At 49.6% G+C, this 25,838-nt stretch overlaps 2 protein-coding genes across 25 annotated transcripts in view; one reads left to right on the top strand and one right to left on the bottom strand.

Moving 5' to 3' along the window:
• MAST2 (microtubule associated serine/threonine kinase 2) overlaps positions 1-6,475 on the top strand; it is a 218,166-nt gene extending 211,691 nt beyond the window's left edge. For all 21 annotated transcript variants that reach the window (XM_065071488.1, XM_065071486.1, XM_065071480.1 and 18 more), the window contains one exon: positions 477-6,475. In XM_065071488.1, the coding sequence (XP_064927560.1) occupies positions 477-2,551 (2,075 nt within the window). In that variant the 3' untranslated portion in view covers positions 2,552-6,475. The remainder of the gene's footprint in view (positions 1-476) is intronic.
• Positions 6,476-17,849: 11,374 nt separating this feature from the next.
• PIK3R3 (phosphoinositide-3-kinase regulatory subunit 3) overlaps positions 17,850-25,838 on the bottom strand; it is a 78,059-nt gene continuing 70,070 nt past the window's right edge. For all 4 annotated transcript variants that reach the window (XM_021285617.2, XM_005501011.4, XM_065071476.1 and 1 more), the window contains one exon: positions 17,850-25,106. In XM_021285617.2, the coding sequence (XP_021141292.2) occupies positions 24,905-25,106 (202 nt within the window). In that variant the 3' untranslated portion in view covers positions 17,850-24,904. The remainder of the gene's footprint in view (positions 25,107-25,838) is intronic.

Raw genomic sequence — 25,838 nt, 5'->3', positions numbered from 1 at the left:
TGGAAATCCATACAACCTTCTAAGGATGCATTTGCTGTACTACAGCGCATCCTTTGATGCAAATGTGTATTGTAAGTCACAATGCTTTTGTAGCAGTTTGACACATTTTCTATATCAGTTCAGAGAAAAAGAATCAAAACAGTGCGGCCAAGTCGTGTTTGAAAATTGAATCAGTTGACAGAATAAAGAGATTTGCATCCTGAGAACAGCAACGAAACACATGCTTTGCCTGCTTGGAGTTTTTGCAGAAAAGACATTCTGATAGCAGAATATTTCTTACTATTTTCTGGTGTTGTGTGACAATGATGTGAATTTTCAATCAGAAGCCATGCAATGTTACCTTGTAATATTTCTGCAGTGCTTCATGGTAACATGGCATTTTGGCTTTGGCTTTGCGTGTCTTGTTTTCAAACACTTGTTTTAATGGTCAAATATGTATTAATCTCCTTTGTCTTTCTTTTTTTCCCTCTTTTAAGTTGGTGGCAATTCTTCTCAGAGCAGCTCTCCCAGTTCCAGTGTTCCCAATTCTCCAGCCAGCTCCGGCCACATCCGCCCCAGCTCTCTGCATGGCCTCGCACCGAAGCTTCAGAGGCAGTACAGATCTCCGAGGCGTAAATCTGCGGGAAACATCCCTCTGTCACCCCTGGCTCACACTCCGTCACCAACCCCGCAGTCCACGTCACCGCAGCGCTCCCCGTCTCCTCTGCCGGGACACTCTGTTGGCAGCTCCAGTATTATTCAATCTTTTCCAGTAAAACTACACTCCTCTCCACCACTGGTGAGACAAATTTCTCGCCCCAAAAGCGCCGAGCCCCCGAGGTCTCCTTTGCTAAAGAGGGTGCAGTCGGCTGAGAAACTGGCTGCCTCGCTGTCCTCTTCTGAGAAGAAGCTGGCTTCTTCACGTAAGCATAGCTTGGATATCTCTCACTCTGAATTTAAGAAGGAAATGCTACAGAGGGATCCGAGTCTCCAGAGCCTGCAAGAATCTGCAAATGAAACAAGCGGTGGCAAACTGGGGCTGGCGGAAAAAGGGCTGTTGCAGAAGCCGGGTTCGCGGAAATTGGGCGCTATTCGACAGGACAGGGTGGAGAGGAGGGAGTCTCTGCAAAAGCAAGAGGCCATCAGAGAAGTCGATTCTTCCGAAGATGAAACAGATGATGGTTCGGAAGACAGTCAGGATGGGAGAAGACTGGACAAGCCCCCTGACAGTGGAGACCAAGGCTCAGATTCTTTTAATGAGGATAACAAGTTTTCCTCTAAATTGGAAAGCAAGGACAGTATTGAAGATGATGCCTTTCTACCTGAAGATCCAAAAGGTGCAGAAGATTTGCAGAAGGGAAATAATCAACAAGCCAAGCCTGTTTCAGAGCCACTGCAAATCAGTGTGCACCCTTCCCCATCAGAGGTCCTCCCAAGAACTTCTCCAGAAAAATTAGCTAGTTCGGAAAAGCCATTCCTAAGATCAGAAGCAACTGCAAAGGAACATAAAGTGCCAGAAAACAAAACTTTTGAGTGTTTTGGTCCAAAAGGCAAGTCTTCTGAAGTAATCAAAGACCTAGGGAGAACTACAAGTACTCAAAAACCAATAGATCGCACAGAACATATACAGTGCCCGTCTATCAAAATCCTGGAACTTGAACAAGGTGACTCTTCAGGGGCTCCGTGTGATAAGGTTGATCTGAAAGACCCTCTGCTAACAGAAAGCAGTCAGAAAAAACAGGATTCCAAACCTCTGCTGGCGCTGCCTTCGTGGTACGCGGCAAGCGCCAGCGCTCCTCTCGCGGTGAGCCCCGTGGATCGCGGTGAGAAGGATCTCAAGGAGATACTTCAGCCTGCACAACAGCCCAGCTCCTCACATCTGTCTCCTGGAAGCGCCAGTGAAACACCCCAAAAGAGCCCTGGTACTGAGAAGCAGCCCAGCTCGTCCCAGGCAGACAGCGCTTCACCTGCCGGCAGAACGAGCCCAGCGGGTCCCGCGTCCGCCACGCTGCTCGTCCCCAGCGCCATCGAAAGAGCCCTCTCCGTGTCCCAGTTAGTGCCGCTAGCTCAGAGCGTGCTGGGCCCGTTGAAGCTCAGTATTTCTGGCTCCGGAGAGGTGGAAAAGAGAAAGGATTCCCCCCATTTGGGTGCCTCCTGTAAAGATGAGAGAGATTTGAAACAAAAAAGGCAGGAACCTTCACAAGCAGGAGCGTGTCAAGAGAAAGCCAAACCATCTGGTACGGACAGTGTGACGGCAAAAAGCGGATCCTGCGCGGAGTCGTTAAACTTGGCAAAGCCCTGGGAGGCAACGTGTCCCGCGGTGGCAAAAAAGGAGGCGACGTTTGGCAGTGCTAAAGCATCTGAAGCATCGGGAGGGAGCAAACCCGCTCCATCCAAAGAGCCGCCTCCCGCTCCGGGACAAGCAGCTCTGGGAGCCTCTCCCCTGCCAGAGGGCAGCACGAGGCCCTGGAAAGAAGGGACTCCGGTGCAAGGAAAAGGCAAAGAGGTTGGAAGTCAGTTACAGACACAAGACTTTCCCCTGACACATGATGGTGCTGTAAAGAAAACATAGCAGCATCCCTGGTACACATGGACTGGAGCACTCTACGTTCAAAATAGAGACTGCATGTTTGAATTTTGTAATATACACTAATATAAAATAGAACTTGTGTACATCTATTTTTGGGAGGGTTTTTTTCATACTGTTTTTTGTGTTTTTTCATCCTTGCTATTCTATTTTTGTACACAGTAATGCTTGCTGTTTGAGGTCTCTTTAGAACAGGGTATCTTTAAAGCAGGGCTTAAGAAATAGTTTGTTGGGTTTTTTTTCCCCTTCCAGACCTTTTATTTTGCCTGAGTTTAGGGCCTGTCGTGCTCTTCCCTCTAAACCTGCATTTATTTGAGATCCCAAAAATTCTAAACACAAAAAAGGCAGCTTACTTGCAAAAATCTGCTTTTCAAGCTTCTCTTTGAAATGCCATTGAAATTCACAAATTTCAAGTATTTTCTTTGAACTTACAACGTGGTGTCCTTGGACAAGTAGAAGAAGATACGCTCTTGTCCGCAAGTTATTCTGGAGCTACAAATCCTCTTCCGTGCAAATAAGGCCTCGTCGTCACCACGTGCGTCCACGATCCTTAGAGCGTCCAGAGGCAAGAGACGTGGCCGGAGGGGTCGGACGGAGCCGTCCCTGTCTGCTCTTTAAACCAAGTACAAGTATTTGTCAATGGAATTATCGGAAGGAGAAATCTCCAATCCGTAAGCTGGTTTTTTTGGGATTGTTTTTACTTATCCTTTACGGGACACATGGCAACTTTTCCCTCTTGTTTTTAAAATTTGAGTGATGTTTTTATCTTCCTTTCTGTGGCTTCAATTCATAACTTGCCCTGCCTCAGAATAAGCGGCCCTGGGGAAGGGGTGCCTTGTAGGTTGATTTTAAAGTAGTGACGTTTGTAGTCGTGTGTTCTCCAGTATGTCTCGGACAAAGTTATCTCAATGATAAATGACCTTTGGAGACGTTTCCTTCTCTTGGTGAGTCTAAATAGGTAAAGATTTTAAGGTGTTCCTTAACATTTCTGAATCGGGGCTTGGGAAACTTGCTGAGTTTTCTGAATGTGCCCGTTCTAACAACAAAACCTGTGAAGAGTTCCGACTCCTCGAGTTCTGTGGAGAAGCTGCAAGCAGACTTCAAAACACATGTGATATTTTAAGATTTCAGCTTTGATAGCCAAATCATTTCTACTGCTGAGGTCACTTTCCGTTAAAAAAGTACTCTTTGCTCTTAGGTTTAGACATAGCTTTGAACAGTGCTCTTTGCTGAGGATTAGCTCAATAATAATACACCAATAAATGTGTCGAGTGGTGATACCTATAGCACTGTAAGCCATTTCTTCATGCAGTTACAGGTTCCTCTCAATGAACACTCCCGTCATTCGTCCCAGATTGTGCTCAGCTTATATTCTTGTCTTGTCCGAGTGTATCTCCCTGCGGATCCATCTCCCTGCGGATCCACCGGCTTCATCTGCTAGCAGCAGAATGACCGTGCAACAGTATTTCAAGCTAAAACCCGCCTCTGTTGGTCTGTCTCGTTACACCGCCGCCTTTCTCATTGTCTTGGCCTTTTCCAGACTTGAATTTTTGACTCGCTTTCCCTAGATGCAAATCTGGTTTTATATAGGAATATATTTTCTCCGTCTCTTTCAACTCGATTGCAGTTCAATCCACAAATCACAAAATTCTCTGGAATCCTGCCCTGCTTCTTTCCATATAACCATTGTTTCCCCTCATTATATACTTGATTTTAGCTGCTTGGATTTCATTTCTGGACCAAGTTTTGGGTTGACTTTTTTCTTTTAATACGTTTCAATGGGTGTTTACTCCGTGTGTCTGTGTGAACACGTACGGTGTTGTTAATACACTAACCAAAGCGTTGATGCTCACAGATAACACGTTACTAAACCTTGCTGTGCTGGTGCTGAGAGCAGGGCTTGCAGCATTCTCTCTTTGCTCTTTTCCCTGGAATTCATAGGTTACTGGTGTGCACTTGGTTTGCAATTATAAACCGCAATATTTCCACTGCCTTGTCAGGCTCCTGGGTATCTCCAGCTCTCAAAGCACTCTTGTTGATGAGCATCATTCTGGGCTGGTTTGGAGCAATAGCAAGTACACAACAGACTTGCCAGGATCTGGTGCTTATCTGGCTGGTTGTCTCGCTGATGGGTTGATCTACTAAAAAATTGATGAGGAACAAGGTCCGATTGGCAGTACGGTATAGGATAAAATGGTCGGGAGAAGTGAAAAATGGAGTCGGCATCTTGACTCTGGCAATTGCAAAGACAAGCCTTGAGCTTATCTCCTGAGAAGAGCACCCAGCCTTGGTGAGGGGGACGTCTCCGTGGAATCTGACGGGTGAGGACGTGATCCCGCCTGGCTGTGGAGGGTCCCCGTCTCCTCCCCGTGCTGTGAGCATCCTGCTGGGGCATCCACGAAGGGCTCTGCGTTTGGAAAACCTCAGGGGAGACACGGCCTCTCTCTTCGGAGAGCGAGGGCTTTGTAACCCAGCTCATCCCACGCCGGTTGGAATGGGACCCCTGAAGGTACCAACCGTATTGACCCTTTGCAGCTGCTGGTTCCAGTGCTCAATGGCAGAGTTTTCCTTTCTTAGGCATAAGAAGACGAGTGAAATACCTTGCTATGTCACAGCTTCTGCTGCTTTTGCCCGAATTGGCTCAAGGAGAGGTGAGGTATATGCTTAGTCACCTTTTTAATTATAGCTACGGTACAGAAAGTGTTCAGTGCAATTTTAAATAGCCAGTTTTTTGGAAGCCAAAGCCAAGCAGTGTTACCAGGAACGCATCCTAGTGAAGCCCCGCATCCCGGCTCCTGCTCAGTCCTGCAGTGTTCCTCGGTGTGCCAGGCACCCCAGCTTCCCGTTACACCTTCTGTCAAATCTACATGGTGCACCTTAGCAAAAAGTTTGGGCAAGAAGACTTTGTATAAAATTTGGGTAATAAACCAGGTAGATAACACAGAGACTTACTCCTTGCTCTGCTAAGAATTGCTTAAATCGGTTCTCAGATAAGCTTGCACAACGTGTCGGGGAGGAAGGAGATGTTGGGAAAGCTGTTTGAAGAGTGAGAGCGTGTTTCGCAGGCGAGATCAGCCCCGTGTTAGCGAGTCGTGAACTCGGCCTCCGCAGGCACCCCCGGGTCGTAGGGCCCGGAGGGAGGAGCTGTGTGCGTGTGCTGTGTGTTTGGTGAACGAGCCGTGCATAGAACCATCCAAATACGCCGCTTTCCCGCCTCGTTTTCCCCGCTTCCTTCTGTCAGCTTGGATGTGTCTCCCGCTCCGCGTCCGTTTTGGGATGATGGCGTTGAAGCCGGTCCCTGCCCCGTGCCTCATTTCAGTGTTATTTTTCCCTTTGTCTCTCGCTGTTGCAAACTAAGAGAAATGGATGATATTTATTGTAAATATTAGACTTTAGCATTGTAACGGCCACTCCTGGGTCCGAATGTCAGAGGCCTTTGGCTGCTAATGTACTAAAGAGCGCTTGCCAGGGAAGGGGTAGGAGTGACCAGTGGTTTTGGTTGCCACACTGGCGTTCAGGTGTGGAGGTTTTTGGTTGGTTCCTTTTTCGCCGTTGTTTTGTTTTGTTTTCCAAAGAGGGGAGGATAAAGTCTTTCTCTGGTTTTCTCTTACTGGATGTGAAGGATAATTCTGTACTTCTAGTAGAAGATGTGACAGAAGTGTGTGTTTACGTCGTGTTCGATTACCATGTCCGGTGGCCGTGAGAGCACCTCCGAGCTGGGCTCCGCCGAGCTGTCACTCAGCACTTAGCTAGATAAGAGAAAGTGTGGAATCTGTGTTTTTAGAAACTTGAACAATTGCCACATAATAGCGGTGCAATAATTTTTATTCATGTTGTACCTGCATGTCGATGTTCAAATCCTCCTCCAAAATAAAATACTTTGGTTTTTTTCTTTTTTTTTAACATAAATTCCAAGTTTTGTGTGTTTCTTGCTCGGTCTCCCCTTGTTCTCCCACAGCGCCGGGGCTGCTTCTGCCTCCAGCCTGCTGGCTCCACCGGTGCTTGGCGGGGCAGAAAACTGCCTGCAGATATCTGGGTATTGGAGGTATCGGAATAAATCACAGAATCATAGAATCTGCCAGGCTATCTGGGATTTTTCACTCCACGGGCCAAATGTGTGGATAAACCAAAGCTTTCCACTCTGAAACTCAAGCCCAGGATTTACCATCCCCCACCAAGAGCCCCTTATGTACATAGTGTCCTCTGCCAATGTGGGGTCCTAGCGGTCGGTTCTTACTAAAGGGGTAAAAACGTTATAGACGTGAAACTTAGCTGAGCAACAGAAGAAGAGGACAAGACAAGGAGAGGATGGGGCTGAGCACCGTGGAACGCCATTGCTGGGTGTGTGAATTACGGGCACAACACACCCAAAGGGCAGCGGCTGCGGCAGCACAGGTACAGCGTGGGCTTGGCTCAGCCAAACGGCACGAGGCAGCGGGAGTACGTAGCCCCCCCTGTGCAGCCAGTTATTTAGGCTGTCTTGATAATATACACCCAAAACCTTTTCAGAAACAGCCATTTGCTTTTAAGATGTGCAGGTGTGCACTCTCCACGTGAAAAGCCTTCAAAGGCTTGTTCTTGTCCTTGGCAATAAAGACCTGGGGAGACGCTCGTGTCTGGGGGATTGGACTCGGCCTCATTCGCTGCTGCCAAGGATGCTCAAAATATCCCATGTCTCCATGCTCCGGTGAAGCTGCTGAGCAGAAATCGGGTGGTGAAGCTCAGCTCCGACCACAGGGGATTTGCAGAGCCCCTGCCGGCAGCGCTCGCCGCGCCGCTGCCCGTCACTGCTGACGTGGGTTCGTACAGCAGCGGCGTTCCAGCCCACGCGAGGGGGACAGCGGGGCTCCGGGGGCGGGAGGCGCAGAGCGCTCAGCAGAAGGACGCTGATACCGCTCCCGCAGCCTTGAGCAAATGGCTTTGCTCCAACCCGGCGAGGCTCGCGGCTCCCGTGGCCGCTGCTGCTCTGTCCTCCGCCACCGGGTCCAGAGCGTCACGCTCCATCGACACGGGGGGTCCTGCGCCTTGGGGACGAGCAGAGATTGGGCAATGAGCTTTTCAAATTACATCTTTGCAGCAACATCCAGTTTCTGTCCTTCTTTAAGGCTTACTAGCTGCAGTTTAATTAAGGTTAGGTTTAGTGTCTGCAGCCCTCCTGTAGAGGTTCCCCCAGTCGGAAATCAATTGCTCTTAGTCCACGGCAGTTTATGCTCCCAGAGGATTAAGCCACAACAAATAAGCCCCATTTTTCCCCTGAACGATGACACGTGTGGGCAGTTCGCTGCAGCTGACGGTGACACCGAGATTTGCTCCTTCCCACAGGATCTGCGGGCACAAGCAAGACCCTGGGCTAAGTTCTGCCAGCGGTTTACCAGGAATTTCAAAGACAGGGTTAGGGGGAAGCCGAAATAACCCACATGGATGCTCAGCCCCCCACTGTTCCCACCCCGAATGCCGCCAACCTGTGCCCATGGGGCTGGGGTGTGCGCCGAGTGGGGGGGCTGAGATTTGGGGCGATGTGCAGATGCCCATGGCCACAGGGTTTAAGCCTTCACATCTGGCTGCGCCTTGTGTAGCCCTGACCCCCCAACCACAGCTGCCCCCCCCCCACCCCGTAGCCTCCATCACGTGCCAGTGGGCTTTACATTTTAAACGCTGATTAGGGCTGACCTCATATTTCAGAGCTTACTTCATAGTCGCTAATGAGGGATTAGGAACATTAAGCTAATTAGTAATCAGCAAACGAGGGCTCAGTCAGTCTTCTCAGCCTGATATGCTGTCAATGAACCAGTTATTTGATGATTATGGTAAACCCGCTCAAACGGGCTGGCTAATTCTGATGGGCAGCAGGGAACCAGGGTGAGTTGTGGCTGAGGTGATGGGAGCCCGTGGCGCTGTCCTCAGGCTGGGGGTGCACAGCACTTGCTCCTGGAGTCAAGGGGTTTCGTAAACGATCTTATTGTTTTTCCAGCTAAAATTTATGGAGTGAGAGTCTGACCAGCCCAGCCTCAATGCTCAGGAAGAGGCTTTACCTGATGGGCCACCTAAGAAGGAATTTGGCCACCCCTGGCTGCTGCTGTGGTGGCTGGGAACCTCATGGTAGTGTCAGGGCTCAGAGCTGTTGACAAGTCCTGGGGATGTGGGGACATGTTAGTCCTTGTGCTTGGCTCGTGGCAGGGGTTGTGGCTGTATTTTGGGGTGCTGCCCCCCAACTTCATCCAGGGTGATGGAGCGGAGTGGAGGGGAGATGCTCATTCACTGTCTCCTCTTTGTTTTGTGTTAGCACTGGATCCTGCCTTGTGCTGAGTGGTGGGCCTGAGCAACCTGCACGGCTGGAGAGAAGCTCACACAAGGTGAAAACATGAACAGAGCAAAGCTGGGAGTCTGGAGGGGACCAGGGCAAATCCTGCCTGTGCCTGGGCTCGGCGGCCAGTCCGACTGCAGCAGCGGTCCTGCCCTGCCCCAAAACCACCTCCTGTAAAATCTCCTGCCTGCTGGGAAGCTCCTCCCGGGCCAGCTCAGCTTTCAGCTGGTTTTCAGCTCCCTGGGTCGTTAATTATCCTGTTATTTTTATTTACTCCCTGCCCCACCTTCCGCTCCAGCAGGGGAGCACAGCAGCCAGCAGGCACAGGAGAGTAAGCCAAGCAGGGACCTGGTCAATAATTCAGGAAAAGGAAAGGGGGAAAGAAACCCCAAACCCAAAATGTCAAATTCAGAGCCCTCGCAGGACTAGCAAAGGAGGAAATGAATGGGACTAAATGGCTGTGCTGGCCCAGAAGGGCACAAGGACTGGGGGGGAGAAGTCCTCTGTCCCAGCTGCTGCTTCTCCACTCTTCTCAGGGTTTAAAACTCCAGGATGTCCAGCTCCACAGCTGATGGTGACCTGTGGGAACGGGGCTCAGCCGTGTGCCAGGGACACGCTCCTGCTGTGCCGGGGGGCAGCGGGGGGACGAGGGACAGGATGGGATGGGTGGCGTTGCCGCCGGGGTGCCAGCACGGGGGGACGGGTCTCTGGGGACGGGGAGCTGCCTCAGCCCGGCACGGGGAGCACTTTGTGCTGGGTTGTGCCAAAATGGGAACGTAGCAAAGGGGGAAATCCTGGATGAGGGTCAGGGTGGTGGTGGAGGATTGGGGATGGATCTGGGGCAGAGACTGGGCAGGGATGTTGCTATTGCTCCCTGAAACCCATTTTCCTGACCTTCTGGGGAAAAAATCAAAAAGCTTCCTTTCCTTTTACAGCTGCTGGGGACAGAGGTTTCCATCCCGTGGGTGCTCAGCACAGGGCTGTGGTCCCCCCTGCCCCTCCAGCCCCCAACAGGGAGCACTAGCCAGGGGTGGATCTGTCCTGTCCCCAGCCGTGCCCGTCCCCATGTGCCACCCCAGCCTGGCAGCCTGGGAGCTAAAAATAAGTGAAGTGCGGGGGATAACCGGGTGCCTAAATATATCCTGTCTTTAATTAGCACCAGGCGACTGCCCCGCAGTCACGTCTCACTGCTGGCTAATCCCACTAAGCTGTGCCCACGTCAGAGGGCTCCCCCGAACCGCCTTCCCGAGCTCCGGCCACGGGAGCATCCTCCTCGCCGGCTTATTTGCAGCGGCTCTAACCGGGAGCTCGGCACGCTGTGGGGATGGCCCGTGTGGGCGGTCACGGTGACCTGTGGGTTAAACCGGCGCAGAGGGGTCAGCGGTGAGGCAGGAGCACCGGTCCTGCTGGTCCTGAGATAGGCAAGATGGGGACGGGGTGCTGCGTGGCAGGACAGGAGCACCCACAAGCTGCGGTGTTTTCCTGTGCAGCTCATCCCTTCCGCCCTTCCCCTCCCTGGTGTGAAATACCTGTGGTCTGCTGGGGCTGGAGACCTGTCCAGCAGTGGGATACTCTCCCACACCGCTGCCCGGGAAAGCATCCTGCTCCCACAGATCTCACCCAGGAGCATCACTGGTGCTGCCCCGGGCCGGTGGGTCAGACGATATTTAACCTGTCACAGCTTCATCACTCTGCATCACTCAGTGCAACAGTTGGGTGAAAGCCTGAGTTGCACCATGGCTCTGGCTGCTGGTTTCAGCATCCTCTTGCATTGCTAATACATATAGATATCTGTATGTCTGGTTTTCCCCTTTGCAGGAGCACTGGGTGCCAGCAGGAGAGGATGGACTAAACCCATGGACCAAGTGGCTGCAAACTCCCCTCAGGCTCTTCCAGCTCTTCCCCGTTACTAAAAGGCTGGATTCCCCCAAAGCTGACTGCCAGGAGACCCTGCAGGCAGCGCAGTGGGGCGGCAGCATCCCCGAGGGGTTTCCCTCAAGGTGTTTCAAAGTGTCTGACCCAGCACCGTGGCACGGCGGGGTCTCCAGCTGGATGCGGGTGCCAGGGAATGAGGGGACCCCTTTGCACCCGCAGGTGCTCCCCTGGCAAGCCAAGTGCTGCGGGCGGGGCTGGGGTTTGGCCGGTGTCCCCGCAGGCAGCGGTGATGGATTCCAGATGGCCCACGGGTGCACGGGCCTCGCTGCGGCATTTTTTCAGCAGCCGGGCTGAAGAGAGTCCCGTCCAAAGGCAACATCCGTCCGCAGGCGGCTGGCGGGGCCGGGAGGAGGGGGAGGTAAGAGGGACGGGTGGTTTTATTCCCTTGGCCGCTGGCTGACAGGGCAGCGATGCCCTCACAGCGCTGACTCCATTTCTCCATCCCACCCCTCCGCCCGAGGCCGCTGGCAGCAAAGGCGCGTTTCCTGCTGCCTAAAAATATTCGGGATGTGGGCAGGGGAGGCCTGGCCGTGTGCCCCACGCCGTGTGGGTGCAGGCGCTCGTGGGGACCCCCACTCATGCTGCGGGAGGGGAGAGCCCAGGCCTGGGCACGGCTTCAGTGGGGCTGGGGAGTCCCATCACCTCCCTCTGTGCGTGGGGTGGGGGGGTGCAGATTTTAGATGGGTGACAGAAAAACTGGTTGGAAACCCAGCAGGTTTGGGGGCTGGTCAGGAGGAAGATGCTCCTCATCATCACCTGGGGGGGTCCGAAAGGCCACCTGAGCGTGCAGCATCACAGGTCCTCTGGAAGGGACATGGTTTGGGAGAAAGGGGCACGGTTTGGGAGGAAGGTGCAGTGTTGCTGTTTGAGTTTCCACCCTGAGCAAGGCTGGGATTTATCAGATGGGTTCAGAAACCAACCTGTGAGCCCAAAATGATGGTGACAGGCGTGAGCCCCAGGGGGAGGGATTTCTCCCCTCGGGTGTGAAGGAGGGGTGCTGTGTCCTCAGAGGGGCTGTGGGAGCTGCACGCAGAAGGTGCACCCGGAGCCTTGTCCTGTGGCGGGAAACCACGAGGCATGAGGGGGCCGCATCGCCTGCACCTCGCGCCCCGCAGGAGGTTCAGTTCCCGGAGCAGCAAGAAACTTCTCCTAGAAATTACTAACACCCACAAAAATCACACCTTGAAGTAGGAAGAAAAAAATCTAAGAGCAACACAGAGAAGAAAAAACCCAGCAAACTGCCTCGTAGCCGGGATCAAAGCTCGGCGCTGTTCAGAAGCCTTTGGACAGAAATATTTGCTGGTTTCCCTGGCCAAGCCGCTGCCGTGAAAGGCCACTTTGTTCCCAGGGCCTCGGCCTCGCGCTTCCCCGTGGACTTCGCTCCGCGCCCGGCGCCGCCGGCTGTGCGCACAGGTGCTGGATCCGCGGCCGCTTTGATGGGCACGGGGCGCGGGGCCGGGAGCCGCCCGCCAACCAGGGCAGGTATCGCGTACCCGGAGCTATTTATTGCACGAGTGATGCGCATCCAAGTGCCCGTACATTCCTGCTCGCCCGTTCTTCCGCCCCAGTTCCTGTCGTCTCCTCACATCTTCCCAAACTTTGTGCCAAAGTTACACTTATTTTTTTCCCCCCGGATATTTTTGTTGTCCGGGCGTGTTCCATAAGCTGCACCACTCCATGGAACTGGAATTTCCCTCCAGCAGCTGCTTCAAGGTACAGGGGCTGCAGGACAAGCAGGTTTGGGCGAAGTTCCCCTTGCCAGAGGTAAGAAGTGGGTACCCACATCCCCCAGGTCCCAAATCACCGGGTCCCACATCCCTCTGCATTCACACCCCCCGGTGCCACATCCCCAAGGTCCCACATCACCAGCTCCTGCCTGAGGAGGGACTCTGAGCTCAGCTTAAGTAACTTTAACCCTGAAGCAGGTTGGTGCGAAAGTAATTGTGGTTTTGGACCATGAATCTTAAATCATTGTAACTACGTGTGCTGGTTTGACTGAAAATGGGTGAATTTTCTTCCTGCCGTTAGAAACCTTTATTTTTCATGGCTAGTGTGCTCATTATTTGGGTTTAGTTTGAGAACAAGCAGATAACACCCCAGCGCAGAGTTAATGGTTCTAATTGCTCCGGTCTGAGCGCTAAGGACACTCTGAGCTCTGCCCACAGGTGTGAGGCGTTGAGGAAGGGGGACGGATGGGGCAGAGCTTGACTGACACCCAGGCTGACCAATGGGAGTATTCCATCCCATTAGCATCATGCTAATTATTCAAGAAGAGTCGGGACCTTTTCTTTCTCTTGCTCTTCTCTTTCTCGCTCTTGCTCTGGGGCTCAGCCGGTGGCATTTCGGCCGTGATGTTTAGTCCGGTCTTTTGCCAGTCCAGTTTAGTCCTGTCTTTTGCCATTTTGCAGACATTTCGGGGCTTTTCTGCTTTTAGTGCTTTTTTCTCTCTTTTGGATTGGCTGTTCAGGACTGAAGTGTCGCTTCCAGGGACTGTGGCTGCTTCGTGTGGACACAGCTTGAGTATCTTTTATTTCTATTTTATATATATTTACTCGTAGCGAAATAGTATTTTGTTGTTTTATTAGACTGTGTTTATCTCAATCCAAGTTTCCCCCTTCCCTTTGGATTCTCTATTGAGGGGGCGGAGGGAGCGGCTATGGTGGTTGTATTGCCAGCTCGGGTTAAACCACAACACTAGGTTCAAAAAATCTTGATTAATCAAAATAGGAACCATTACAATCCCCTTTGCCAAGGAGAAATAAGTTTGTTTATTCCTGTAGCGTGAAAAATCTGTCCTTTGGGATCTGGCACACTCTTGGGCGGTTTTCTGCACCCTGCTGGTTGTGGAGGCGCTTTCCCTGCAGAAGGCTGTTGAGACGTGAGGACGCGGTGGTCGGTTGGCGAGGGGTTTGGTGTGAATGTGGCGGATGAGGCAAAGCTTGGTAGGGCGTTTCATTCAACTTTTGGAGCGTTGGTTGTGCAACGTGCGAGCGGGTGTTGGCGGGAGAAGAATTAGGCCTGTAAGAAACAATTATTCTGCAAATATAATAGGCAGGATCTCTAAGCAAAGCAATTTTAATAACAATATTGCAACACCGGGTGTTCTGCCTAAAGGCCAGAACACCTAATAGGGCAAAAAGCTCTGCTTATATCCCCCAAATCCCGGCCGCAATTTCCCTCCCCTGTTCCCCATTGGTTGGGTACTTCAGGGTTTACAGACTATCCCGATTCACACAATACCCTTCCCCTTATCGATCTATTTAAGATATGGATTTCTGGTACTTTGGTTACACTTCCCCCTAAATTAACTTGTCAATATGGGTATCAGTATGTACACAGGTGTCAGTACATATTCTGGGAAGAAACTGTGTATTAAGAATTCATAGTCTGATGTCTCTCAGTCCTTCCCCTCTAAATTAGTTTGTAAATACAGGTATCGGTATGTATACAGGTGTCAGTACGTATTCTGGGAAGAAACTGTATATTACATCAAGAATACATAGTCCGATGTCTCTTGGTCTGCAGTGGATCAGATTGGCACTGAGTAGTGACCGTGACCTCTTTTTGGTGCAAGTTTGGCTTTGGGAAGCGCTTTGGAGGTTCTTCTCGGTGCAGTCACTGAGCTGGTTGCTGCTGATTATTGTATAAAATCCACTTTTTGTTGATTGTCACAATCTGGTTGGGAAATAGTTCGTGTTGCATAGAAGATGTCACTTCAAAATAATGATTTTTAAAAAATTTTCGGTCAGCTCATGAAGCACCCACTTATTGAGCTTTTCACCTTCCCAATTTGCTTCAAATGCCAAATGGCCATAGAACGGTCAAACCTGTGTTCTTTGGCAGCTTCTGGTGCAGCTGTCAGCAGATCAGCTTCAACATCACACTCAATGGGTCGTGGTCAGTGTCTGATGTGCCACCACTGTGCTCCTCATCTTTAAACCTCTCACGTCCTTTGTGGAACTCATTGAGCCACCACCGAGCTGTGGATTCGTTAGCAGCCCCTGGGCTGCACGTGTTGATTTTGTGAGTTGTCTCCGCTGCTTTAGGACCCACTTTGAGCTTGAATAAGAAAGACGTTCCAATTTGCTTTTGTCTAACATCATTTCCGTAGTCTAAATATAAGATGAACAGCAAGTAATAAGTCAGTAGTAAAAAAAAATCAAGCAAGAAAAGCACATTAAAATGATGTGTAACATAACCGTATTTATTTAAGACTGTATTCCAATATGGGGAATTTAAATAATGCAAAAACCGCAATTGCTTTTGCACCGATCTAATATCTCACATCAGGCCAGTTTAAATCCTCTCCAGGTCTTGGATGTGGTCATGTTGTCTGGTTTTGGTGCATCTAACGGGGATGGGAAGGGCGGCTGTGGCCAAAGCCCGGCCTGGAGCGCTCGGCCGGGCTCTCGCAGCCCGTGGTGCGGTGGGGAACTCTGCCCAGGACGGGCTGGCCCTGTGCAAAAATGGGAACCTGTGTCGTGATGAAAAGTGCTTTCTTTGGGTAGGATGTTTGTGTTGCCTTTGGCAGAGCGGCCGCGGGAGGGTGCGCAGCACCTGCCAGGGCGAGCGGGCTCCGCTCCCAGCGCACCTCTCCAGCCCCTTCCCTGCAGAGGGGGAGGAAACAGGGAAAAGGTTTGGGAAGCGCCACAGCGCAGGTTGTGCTGGAAGCCGGCTGGCTTGTGGCCAGTGAGAGCCTCGCCTGGGCACAGACCTGCGGCAGCAGCACCAAAAGCCGCGATCTCCCCCCAGGACTCGTGCAGGAGCGCAGGAAGAGGTTCATCTGCTGCCCGAGATGCTGCATGCGGGACACTTCGCTCACCCCGGGGCCCTGTGACAGTTAATGCTCCTCTTCCTGCTCCTTATCCCTCTTCTGGGAACTGGCCGCTGCGTTGCTCTGGTTTGCATCAGGGCGCTGAGGCTGAGCCAGCTGCGGGGAGCGGGGCCGAAGGCTGCCCGTGCTCCTCCTCCCGCGCTGGGGGCGCCCGACGCTCTGCCCCGGCCCCACCGTGCAGGTCCATCACTGTTGAGATGTTTTCCAGGAGCCGCCGTCACCAAGGTTGTGTTTGGAGGCAGCAGCCCAGGCCAGAGCTCCGCACCCCGTGTCCTCTGCCCCTTCTCCGCACTTTGGCTTCCCCAGGGAGTCAGTTTTGCTATCAGAAAGTGCAGATTATTTTTGAAAATTCAGGGAGAAAACAGTAGCCCGTGAAGCGGTTTATCTTGGTCAGCAAGAAGTCTCCATCCTTCAGACCTTTGGGGGCACCTTGTGTTGTATTGGTAGAAAAAGGCCAGTGCTGGTGTGCGGCTGTGCTGAACCCAAATTTTTGTTGGTTGGTTGTGGGTTTTTCGTTTGTTTTTTATTGTCCAGAGTCAAATTTTGTATTTTAGCATTTTGTTCCAATTTGGACAAAACGTGGTGAGATTATAAGATTTCCTGAGAAATGGGGATTCTGAATCCTAAGCCAAGACTAAGCCACCAGTTAGTTGACTTAGAAGCTGCTGGTCCCCACTCTGAGCTTCAACTTGCTGCTCTGGGGAGGGCTCCCCTCTCTCAGCTTCACATTTATTAAACTGAATTGTTAGACTAAAATCAGTGTATTTGGGGAGGTGAAACCAAGGAGAAGTGGAGCAGCTTGGTTGCTGCAAACAAGCCCATGGCTTTTAAACCAAAACCTGACGACGTGAACCAAATCCTGACACCTTACATCAAGGCATTTTGGCTGGGAAGACTGGCTTTTGGAGTCGTGGTGTTGGTTTGCAGGACGATCTGCGGCATCGCCGAAGATGGAAAAATCCCGGGGACCTGCCCTTTCTCTGAGAAGACATCTGAGCCACAAGGTGTTTTTCTTTCCATCCAGTCAGCGTGACCGCTTGGAAATTTCCTACACCAGCTCCTGGCTGTAATGTTTTCATAACAAAATGACCCATCTGGCAAAGCCCTGAAAAATGATTCTCCAATTAGTGACTTACATCTTTCCTGTAATTCTACCTCGTTAGCTTTATTAAAAGGAAATACATTAGAAATAATGACTTAAACAAAGAGTCAGGCCCTAGGAGTGCCCTGCAGGGTTGTCCCAGTGTGAGGGGACCTGACCTCAGGGTGCTTGAACGTGGAGCATCCTCGTTGCTGGGTGTGAAGACAGATGCCCTCAGGGTCCCTGGGGGTCCTCCCCGCTCCCCTGCGCTTTCTGCCCTATTTGGTGCTCCCCACCTGTGGGACTCGGCCAATGGAGGGAATGCTGACTCAGCAGCTGAAAGGGCTTACTCGGCAATGTGAGAAAACGCTTGCGCAGCATTTTTGTTTGGAAATGGTCAACTCAGCGGGTGGGAAAAACGTTGCTCAGCAATCAGCAAATACATCGACTCACGGGGTTGCAAAGACACTGAAGCACACAGATCAGTCCTGCTCCTGCCCTCGTTTTCTGAGCATCCCATGAGACTCGGGGTTTGCGGGGTGAAGCAACAAGGTTTCCTTTGACAAGCAGCAAGCCCCTTTGGGTGGACACTCTCAGGCTGCCCCATGCAACTCCCACTTCTCCCCAGCAGCCCCCGAGACCTCAAACGGAAAACAGAAGATGTCTAACGTGTAACACCAGGGACACTCCCGCTAACACCTGCAGTAGTGATGGGACAGGTTGGGCAATGCCACCCACAAACTCACTGATTTCTCAGTGGCCCGAGTGGCTGGTGCTCATGAATGAATCAGGAAACCAAACAGTGATTTCCCAAACTCCTGTAAGATTGAGGATCTGAGCTCCCCAGCCCCTCCTCTCCCTCTCAGGAGCAGCATCACTGATGGCAGAGGAAGCAACGCGGCATGGAGAGCGTTGCTGATGGCCCCTGTTCTCTCTACAGAGAGAAGGAGCATGTGCTACGCATATTCCTCCCTTGTTTCAGCCTGGGGGGGTTTGGGGCCCAGCTGCTTCAGCTCCAGCCAGGAGCAAAGTGGCCTCTGCAAGTCTTCCCTTTAACGTCTGTGTTGAAGATGATGCTCACGGCCTTGGCCTGGAGACACAAACACAGCTCAGAGCACGGCAGCCCGACCACGCTGCAGTTCGGCATTTATTAGAAACAGCTGTCAGTACATCCGTCTAAAACATTACATGTCAATGTGCTTTATTGCAACTTTTTTTATTGCGTTTTTCGATCTAGAGCAAGTAGGCCCAGGATGCTTAAGTGTCTGGGATTTAAAAGCCCAACCATCTAGGAAAAGAAAGTACAGCAAAATCGTAACACACCTGGTGACAAGTACAGTGTTGCATTACTGAGCTAGAAACTACAGGATGACTTGTCTGAAAACACTAACATACAATTGGTTTCCTTATGAAGCAGTTTTTTTAAAGTTAAACTACGTGAATTCCATTTCCCCCCCAAAGCTACACTATAAACGACAGAAGAACAGGTTTTACACAAATAACAAACGAGAGTACCAAAGTTACATGCTGGAATTCATCGGGAAAACAAAAAATCATTCGATAGCTTCTGGAGAAGCAGGTTCTAAAGAGATGCAGTTTCCCTTAACGAAAAGAGAAGTCAAAGAAAAGCAGAGACATTAATGCGAAGGTTGTACAAAGGAGTGTGCTGTTAGTTCAGCCCTCAATACGAGATCAAACACCCACTCATGCTTTACATTGAACCACACCTTATACGAAGAGTCCACTCACGAAGGGACACGTACCACCACCACCCATTGCACACCGGCTCTGGACGGGGGCCTGGGGCTCCGCTCGCACCCACAAAGCTCCCGGCGTCTCACAGGGCAGCGGGAGCCGTTCTTTCGCTAAACCTTTGCTTGGAACAAAATTGAATGATTTGTCCCATAAATAACGCCCCAGTTCGATTCGGGTCACAAATAAAGTAGTAGCCCCCCCCAGGAAATTCAGAGTTCAGCGTTTCAGAAGCACAGATGCAAAATGAACACAATAAAGTCCTTTTCGGTTGACAAAACCAAACCCAACTCTGCCTAAACGCACGGCAGAAGGTGCTAACAGTGACTTTTGTTTCAAGGGGCAGTGCCACTTAGACCTAATGCATATAAATGTGTACATGAATATATTTTACATATATCTATATACATACAGTACATATACACACACACGCACGCGCACACTCACGGATGATGCAGACCATAACAATCCCATGGTGCAATAAACAGCCAGATATACAAAATGAACAGGTTTCATCAAACGTATCTTTACCAGATGTAGAAATCACTCACAAAAACCCAAACCAGACCAAAACCCCAACCAGGCAAGGGGACGAGGACCCCACCGCACCCAGCAGAGCCCGGGGGCAGCTCACAACCCAGCCCAGCACCCACAACTCCCACAGCCTTGAGAGCGATGCCAGAGGTGACGCTCACCCCAGACGCTCTTTTTGTCTTTGGATGCAATAATTGTTCCAAACGATCCCGCGTCCCTCGCTGTGAGCACTGGGCAAGCATACGGATACGGTGCTGAACACGGGGGTTCTTTCAGCCCCCCCGTCTGCCAGCGCCGAGCTCACAGGATCAATCCCAAAGGCAGGCGGTGGAGGGGGCATCAGATTAAAGCTGCTTTCTCTAATACGGGTTGATCAACAAGACGCTTCTTCTACAAATAATGGCCCGTTCTCTTTCATTTTTTTGCCTCTGAAGCTCATATTACGTTTTTAAAGGCAAATTTTAGAACGAATGGTGAGTCTAGTTGTAAAAATACAGAAAGTCTATGCCAATAGCAACTAAAACAAAATGCAAATTCTGCATTAATTTTATGAAGCCAGCCCCAAAGACCAGCACTCCAAGCCCTGTCATCATCTAAACGGTTAACAAGCTCAAGCTCCCTCCCTGTCCCTGTGAACAAACAGGAAGGAGTTGAAAAGATTTCAAGAGAGATTTTTCTATATATTATTTTTTCCCATTTGGTGGAAAGTATTTCTGCCCACAGAATGCAAGATTCACAAAAATGTTGGCCAAACTTCATCTCACCCCGTCCAGAGCTACTCCTCGCGCGCTATTAACCAGCCGAGCTGCGCCGTGAAGAGGCCGCGGTTATTCGGGCTGGTAACTGGGTTCCCATCCCCTGGCTGCACAGCCTGTGCCAAGGGAAACATGGGGCTTAGCAACCCAGCTTCCCTTCCAGTACAGACAGAGGAGCAACTCCTTAAGGATTTCTATTAATTTCCTAACTAGCTGCTCGCACACACATTTTAGGAGAGTACAACCAATTATTCCAAAGGGAAGGGTCTGCCCTGGCATCGCCTCTTTCTTTCGAGATTCAAGGTGGGGGGTTCCTACTGCATGGTCTGTCCACTGCTTGACCAGACAACCAGAGGGATGCTCTAGGATGCTGACCCTTCGCTTTGCTCAAGCTACTTGCGTTGAACACTGAGTTTGAGCAAGCCTAACCGCCCCCTCACAGCATCTCTGTTCTTCAGGAACGTTACTTTGATTTTGCATTTCCAAAAGCAGAGGTTGCAAATCAACACAAGGAAACTACACAGAAGAAAACCCGATTTTCAACATGATCTAAACAAAACAACCCCTGCCCATCGTAGTGCTTTGTAGAACTGCATTTTGAACCTGTCTCTTGCCTCTCCCGATCCACAACCAGTACCTGTTTCACGTCTGCACAATGCAGCAAGCATACCAGACTCACTAACATTTCAGATTTTTATTCCCTGTTAGTGTAACAAAAATAAAAAATAAACAGACATTCAAAAACAGAAGCGAGATTGTTCAAGTACCAAATAAGGGGCTTTTCCAAACTTAAGGTGTGACGCTCCTACAGCAATTCTGCCATTTTAAACAGCCCCAGCGTTCAGTTCTGGACCCAGTGGCACCCAAGCCTGCAGAGAGCCCAGGACTGGGGCAACCAAGAGCCTCCTCCTTCCCCGTCCTCCCCAAACCAGCACTGAGCGCCACCATTCATCTCCACAGTCCTCACTACAGTTGCCTGGCTTTGTGAAGAATAGACTTTGCTTTTTGCCCCACTATGACTTGAATTCAGGTATGATTAAATACCAGCTCTTTTCCTGGGAATGGTTTTTAGTTGTGGAAGTCTTGCCTACACTCGTGTCAGGATGAAAGGAATAAGGAAATGGAACAGTTCTTGACTATCTGGCACATCAAGAGGGATGAGCAGTCTACTTTTGGCATAAGACAGAGGGCTGTACTGGATGTAACTCTAGATTGCAGCTTCCGATGGTGCAAAGTAGCAACCCAATCCCAATCCACTTCTGCTGAGAATTTAAAAACAAAACAAAGAAAAAGCCAAAATGCAACGCCCACATCTAGAGCACTCCAGTATCAAAAGGTGGCCATGCTACTGCTTCACATAGCAGTCAAGTGTCTGTCAGGACATCCCTCTGTTTCTAGGTTGGTTTGTCCTATGCTAAGATTACTTGTAATCAATGCAGAAACTAGTGGGGATTTATAACTTCCTAACTTCAAACATGTGGCACTCGTGACTGATGCAATGGGGCCAATGGCAACTGTGGAAGTTAGACCTGACTTCCATCCATACGAATACAAAATACTGAATCACCCCTGATCCCTGCAAATATACTTCAAAACAGATTAGAAGAAACTGTGCATATTCGAGTTTCAACACCCTCCCCCCCCATTTGACACTGTGCAAAGGTTATTTAGTTAACTCTACATAGATATTTAATACAAGAGTATTAGTACTCCTCCCACTGCAGTCTGATAAATGACGGCTGCTACAACAGTGAGACTATTTCCCCCTTTTCCTCCTGACATTTTGACTCTTGCAACCAAAACCTTCTTGCATCTTACTGTTTTAAAAGAGCTTTGTTTTGCCTTTATGTTCACATTTCCTGTATTTGTTTTAGGCTTAACAGCTGCTTTTTGTACGAGGGTGTAATCCTGCACCCCGCAGGCCTACTTCTGATTCCTCAGTCATGCAAGTGTAGAACAACTCCTGGAAGCCACGGGTTCACTCACAGGTCTAACGTGACCGAGCAAACAGAATGAGGCCAAGCACAATGAGTGCAGCAGGGCCCAGCCCTTGCCCCGCGGATCACACCAGTTATTTATATCAGTTGGTTTTATACCCACTTTCATTTGCACTATGAGTGCAAAATGGACGCAAAAAGAATCTGTGCAATGTCACTTGGGAGGCAAAGGGAGCAATCACAGCAGCCGGGACTTCAGGTGCCTAAACCAGACTCCAGGAGATCCAGTGGCAAAACAGCCTCAGAGGGACCGCAGGGGATAACGGAACCTGATCAAGGAATGTGGGCTTAGGCTGACCTGAAGCTTTGGGCAAAGATGAGTTTCAAAGAATGCTTCAAGATGGCTTATTGGCTCCCAGTGCATCATCCACAGCAAATACATCACCTGTGATCGGCGAAGAGATCTCGGAGAGCGAGGGGCCAGAATCCCAACTCGCTCACACCACTGCAAAGCCAAGCTACCTTCACAGACGCCAGTGGAATCACGCTGTATTTACCTTGGCAGAGCCGGGGCTGGAACCCGGACCAAGACCTCACAGGATCAGTCAGATTCCACTACAGGGAAACTTCAGACAGTCCCGCTTCGCTATCCCACTGCTGTCAGTACCGCGAGGGTGTGCCAGGATTTATGAGCCTCAACATAGACCTGTGCTTGTTTAAAACAAAACCGAGCCCTATCTAAAAGCCGGGCAGATGTGAAACACTTCAGGTAGGTTGTCCCTGTCACAAAAGTTAGGATCAGAAACGTGTGCCCCAGCAGCCTCGAATGTTTTTACACTGTAAGAGGAGAGCCCAGTGAGATCGCAAAGGCACAGAAAACAGTCAGACACTCCTCTCACACAGGTTTTTCCACAGGCATGAGATGAGGCACCTGGCTATCATCTGTGCCTTTGAACACATTCCCCTCTTCAGGCATTTGGACTCAGCCCAGCAGCAAGGGAACACCAGATACACAGGAGGTGTGAGCAGGACAACTTTACAGCTACCAGATTAGAACTGCAAACTATCCAAGAGGTAGGGCAAGTTTCTTTAAAAAGAAAAATTTCCACGTCCATACACCACTGAAGAATCCATTTGAGATTTCCACTAAGAGCAAAGGCTACATCTCATTTTTCATTTTCTTGGGGAAGTGGGAGACAAGGGACACACAAACCGATGTGGGTCACTTTGACATAGCATGAATTCTCTTCTGCTCTCAGTTTTGGTGAAGTTTTGTAGTGTTTCACTGAATTAGAAAAGTGGCCCCATAGAATTCTTTGCCTGAAGGTCACACTCTGATATGTCAGAGTCATTAGTGCAAAAATCAAACATCTCACAGGCATGCCAGGCAACTATCCTACCCTTCCTGCAACGGCTGTCAGTGCTCCAGCCTTCTCAGTTCCCTGCTTACAAATCCCTGACATTCAACTAAATAATACTTCTAGTGTAAACATTAAGCATCAATAAGCCTGGCACTACTGCCCAGGCACTATAGAAAAAAACCAACCAGCCGCCCATTTGAACAGGAAGTCAGCCCCAGTGTCAGAAATAGGCCTGGAGCATTCTCAGACCTGCACGACTGTCTGCTTCCCGTCCTGCACAATGGGTGCACTGCAAGGGAACCGCTTCCAGGAACAGGAACAAAAGTAACTTCCAAGGTTGCACACTGAACAATTGCTTTGCAAGTTGTGCTTTGATGCCAAGTGGTTCAGTTTGCCAAACGTAGCTCTTTTTCATTTTAGAAGCTTCAGGAATGGAAATAAGCTGCTTTGTAAACTCTCCAAGAAAGGGGATTTATTGGATGATTGCTATACTTGACAAAGCCCAGGACTACCAACACCAGTATCTGACAGCAGACCTTGCCAAAGGATGGTACCAGACCTCCAGTAACTGAGGAGTACAGCTCTCTTCCCTTCTTATGTTTTGCATCATGTCCAAAACAACAAGGGAATGTAGATTATAACAGTGTAAAATCTTGCTTGGCTGCAGTGGTGTGAGAGTTCAGAATCTAGCTCGGGAAGAACAGATCAGAGGAGATTATAATTGGCACGCTCACTTCTATACAACCAGAAGTGACTGCACCTCACAAAAGTATTTCGTACAATAAGCCATCCAGAAGCATTCGATTGCACCTACGTCTTCTATACCAAAATCAAGCATTGCAAGAGTCTGTCATTGTTCAGCAAGAGAACTGCAACAGGTGAGTGCAAGCTTCATTCTAGTTTACATTCTGAAGCACAGTATCATTAAAACACTGAACACAATCTCAGGCTGAGTAATGCGAGGAAGGGGGGTGAAGGAGAAGAGTGATCAATTACATCAGATCAGACAAATTTAGTGTTTTGAAGCCACACAATGTTTAGCTTTTCCTTTTATTTGTTTCAAGTTTTGGTGTAGAAAGCGTGTGCGGATGCTAACGCAACCTTCCCCGCAAGTGCTCAATCTAGCAAGGAACAAAGTTTTGGTGTGTTCCATTTGGTTATAAATGTTTCCTTTAAGTGAAGACCTGTAGTGCCATTGAAACCAAAACTTTGTTACTGTTGGCAAAAAAATAAAGCAACTTTTCTTTACAAGCATTTTTTCCATTTAAATTAAAACCTGAAGCTTTCCCATATTTCCTTTGGTCTTCTCTCACCAAATTCCATGCTACTTCAAGACAAGCCCTCTTTTGGAAGTTTGGCTGAATCGCAGTGAAGCTACTAAAATTAACAGAGAAGAATTGCTGTGGTAGAGTTTCCCCCTGGTTTCTTGGGAGTTTAAGACTGAAAGACATTACTGATGCCTCAAACAGCGGCTTCAAATTGTCTCTACAAGAACAAGAGAAAACAAAATCCAATTAGAAGTTCCACTGAAGGTGCCTGGCAAAAAATTCTCTCCGTAAAACAATGTTTTGCTTCCAGTATTTTTGTATGCGTTGTGTTGAGTTCATTCCCCTCATAAGGAAACAAAAGTATCAGTGTAAAAGCACAGCTGAGCTTTTAAGGTAGCACCAGGACACCTACACCCAAGTTGTCATCTTGTTGCTGCTAGGCCTCTTTTTGATTCACATTCACAGAATCACTTCTTGTGCAAAACAAGCAGTCTAAGGAGAAAGAATGCCCTCCAAGTTCTAATAAAAATTGTAGAAAAGAATCCAAGATAGCCAACACTTTCCTCCTCCCCCAAATTTATCTGCAGAGAGAGGGGGGCATCTGTGCGTAGACAGGATAGGCAAGCCTGACATTTAGGGAATCGTTGTGTTGGACAAGGGATGTCTGCTGGTAATGAAGAACCAAATCCTTAAGTGTGCTGTACAGGTTATAGGGTTCTGCAAACCCGTAACCTCTTGGAGTGCTGTAGATCACACAGTGTTTCACTTCTCCATCAGCTCTGCAAAGAAAGAAAACAGAAGAGTTTAACATTAAAGGACAAACCCAAAGTGACAGTCTATTAACAATTGACTAATGCAGCAACCCTGCCAGTCACTAGATTACATAACAGAGGACCCAGTAGATGCAAGTCAAGAAGATTAATACAGGCTGTGAAGAAACGGTGCTTCAGGGCATGTGATTAAACACTCTTGCATAATAATCCCCATTAGAGGCCTCTTCTGTCCCAGCAGTACAATTCCCTACTGCATTGTTCTCCCAGTGCTTCTTGGAAAAAAAAGTCCAGAGCTTAACCAAGAAGATAAGCACCTGAAGTCAGCTATGACTTTGTGCTCGACTTATCTGGTCACCTTTCCATCAAGCAAAGAAGCCAAACCCCACCAATTCTTAGGACCTACAGAGTATTTCATGAAATGCAGCACCGACCTTCAGTGTGCATTTTTTAACGTAAAGTGTGGCACAGGTTCAATTTGGTTCATGACCTAAAGTCATAGCGACTGAGACCCTAACTTGGCAAAGCAGCCACTGCACCACGGTATTTCCAAAGCTGCTATAACAGAAACAATTTTCTGCCAGAAAGATTGAGTATTATGTAATCCCTGTCCTGGAGCCCATTAAATCCAAGTCACACGTAGGAACAGGTTACGTTATGCCATCCCTTTGCTATCTTGAAGCATGATACCAACCAAGTGAAATTATCTGATGAACCAATCACTTCAGCGACTGTGACAAA

The sequence above is a fragment of the Columba livia genome, chromosome 8, assembly GCF_036013475.1.
Source record: "Columba livia isolate bColLiv1 breed racing homer chromosome 8, bColLiv1.pat.W.v2, whole genome shotgun sequence".
In the NCBI taxonomy this organism is placed as follows: Eukaryota; Metazoa; Chordata; class Aves; order Columbiformes; family Columbidae; genus Columba; species Columba livia.
Note: the sequence above shows the minus strand (reverse complement) of the source record. Positions and strands in the feature narration are given on the sequence as shown.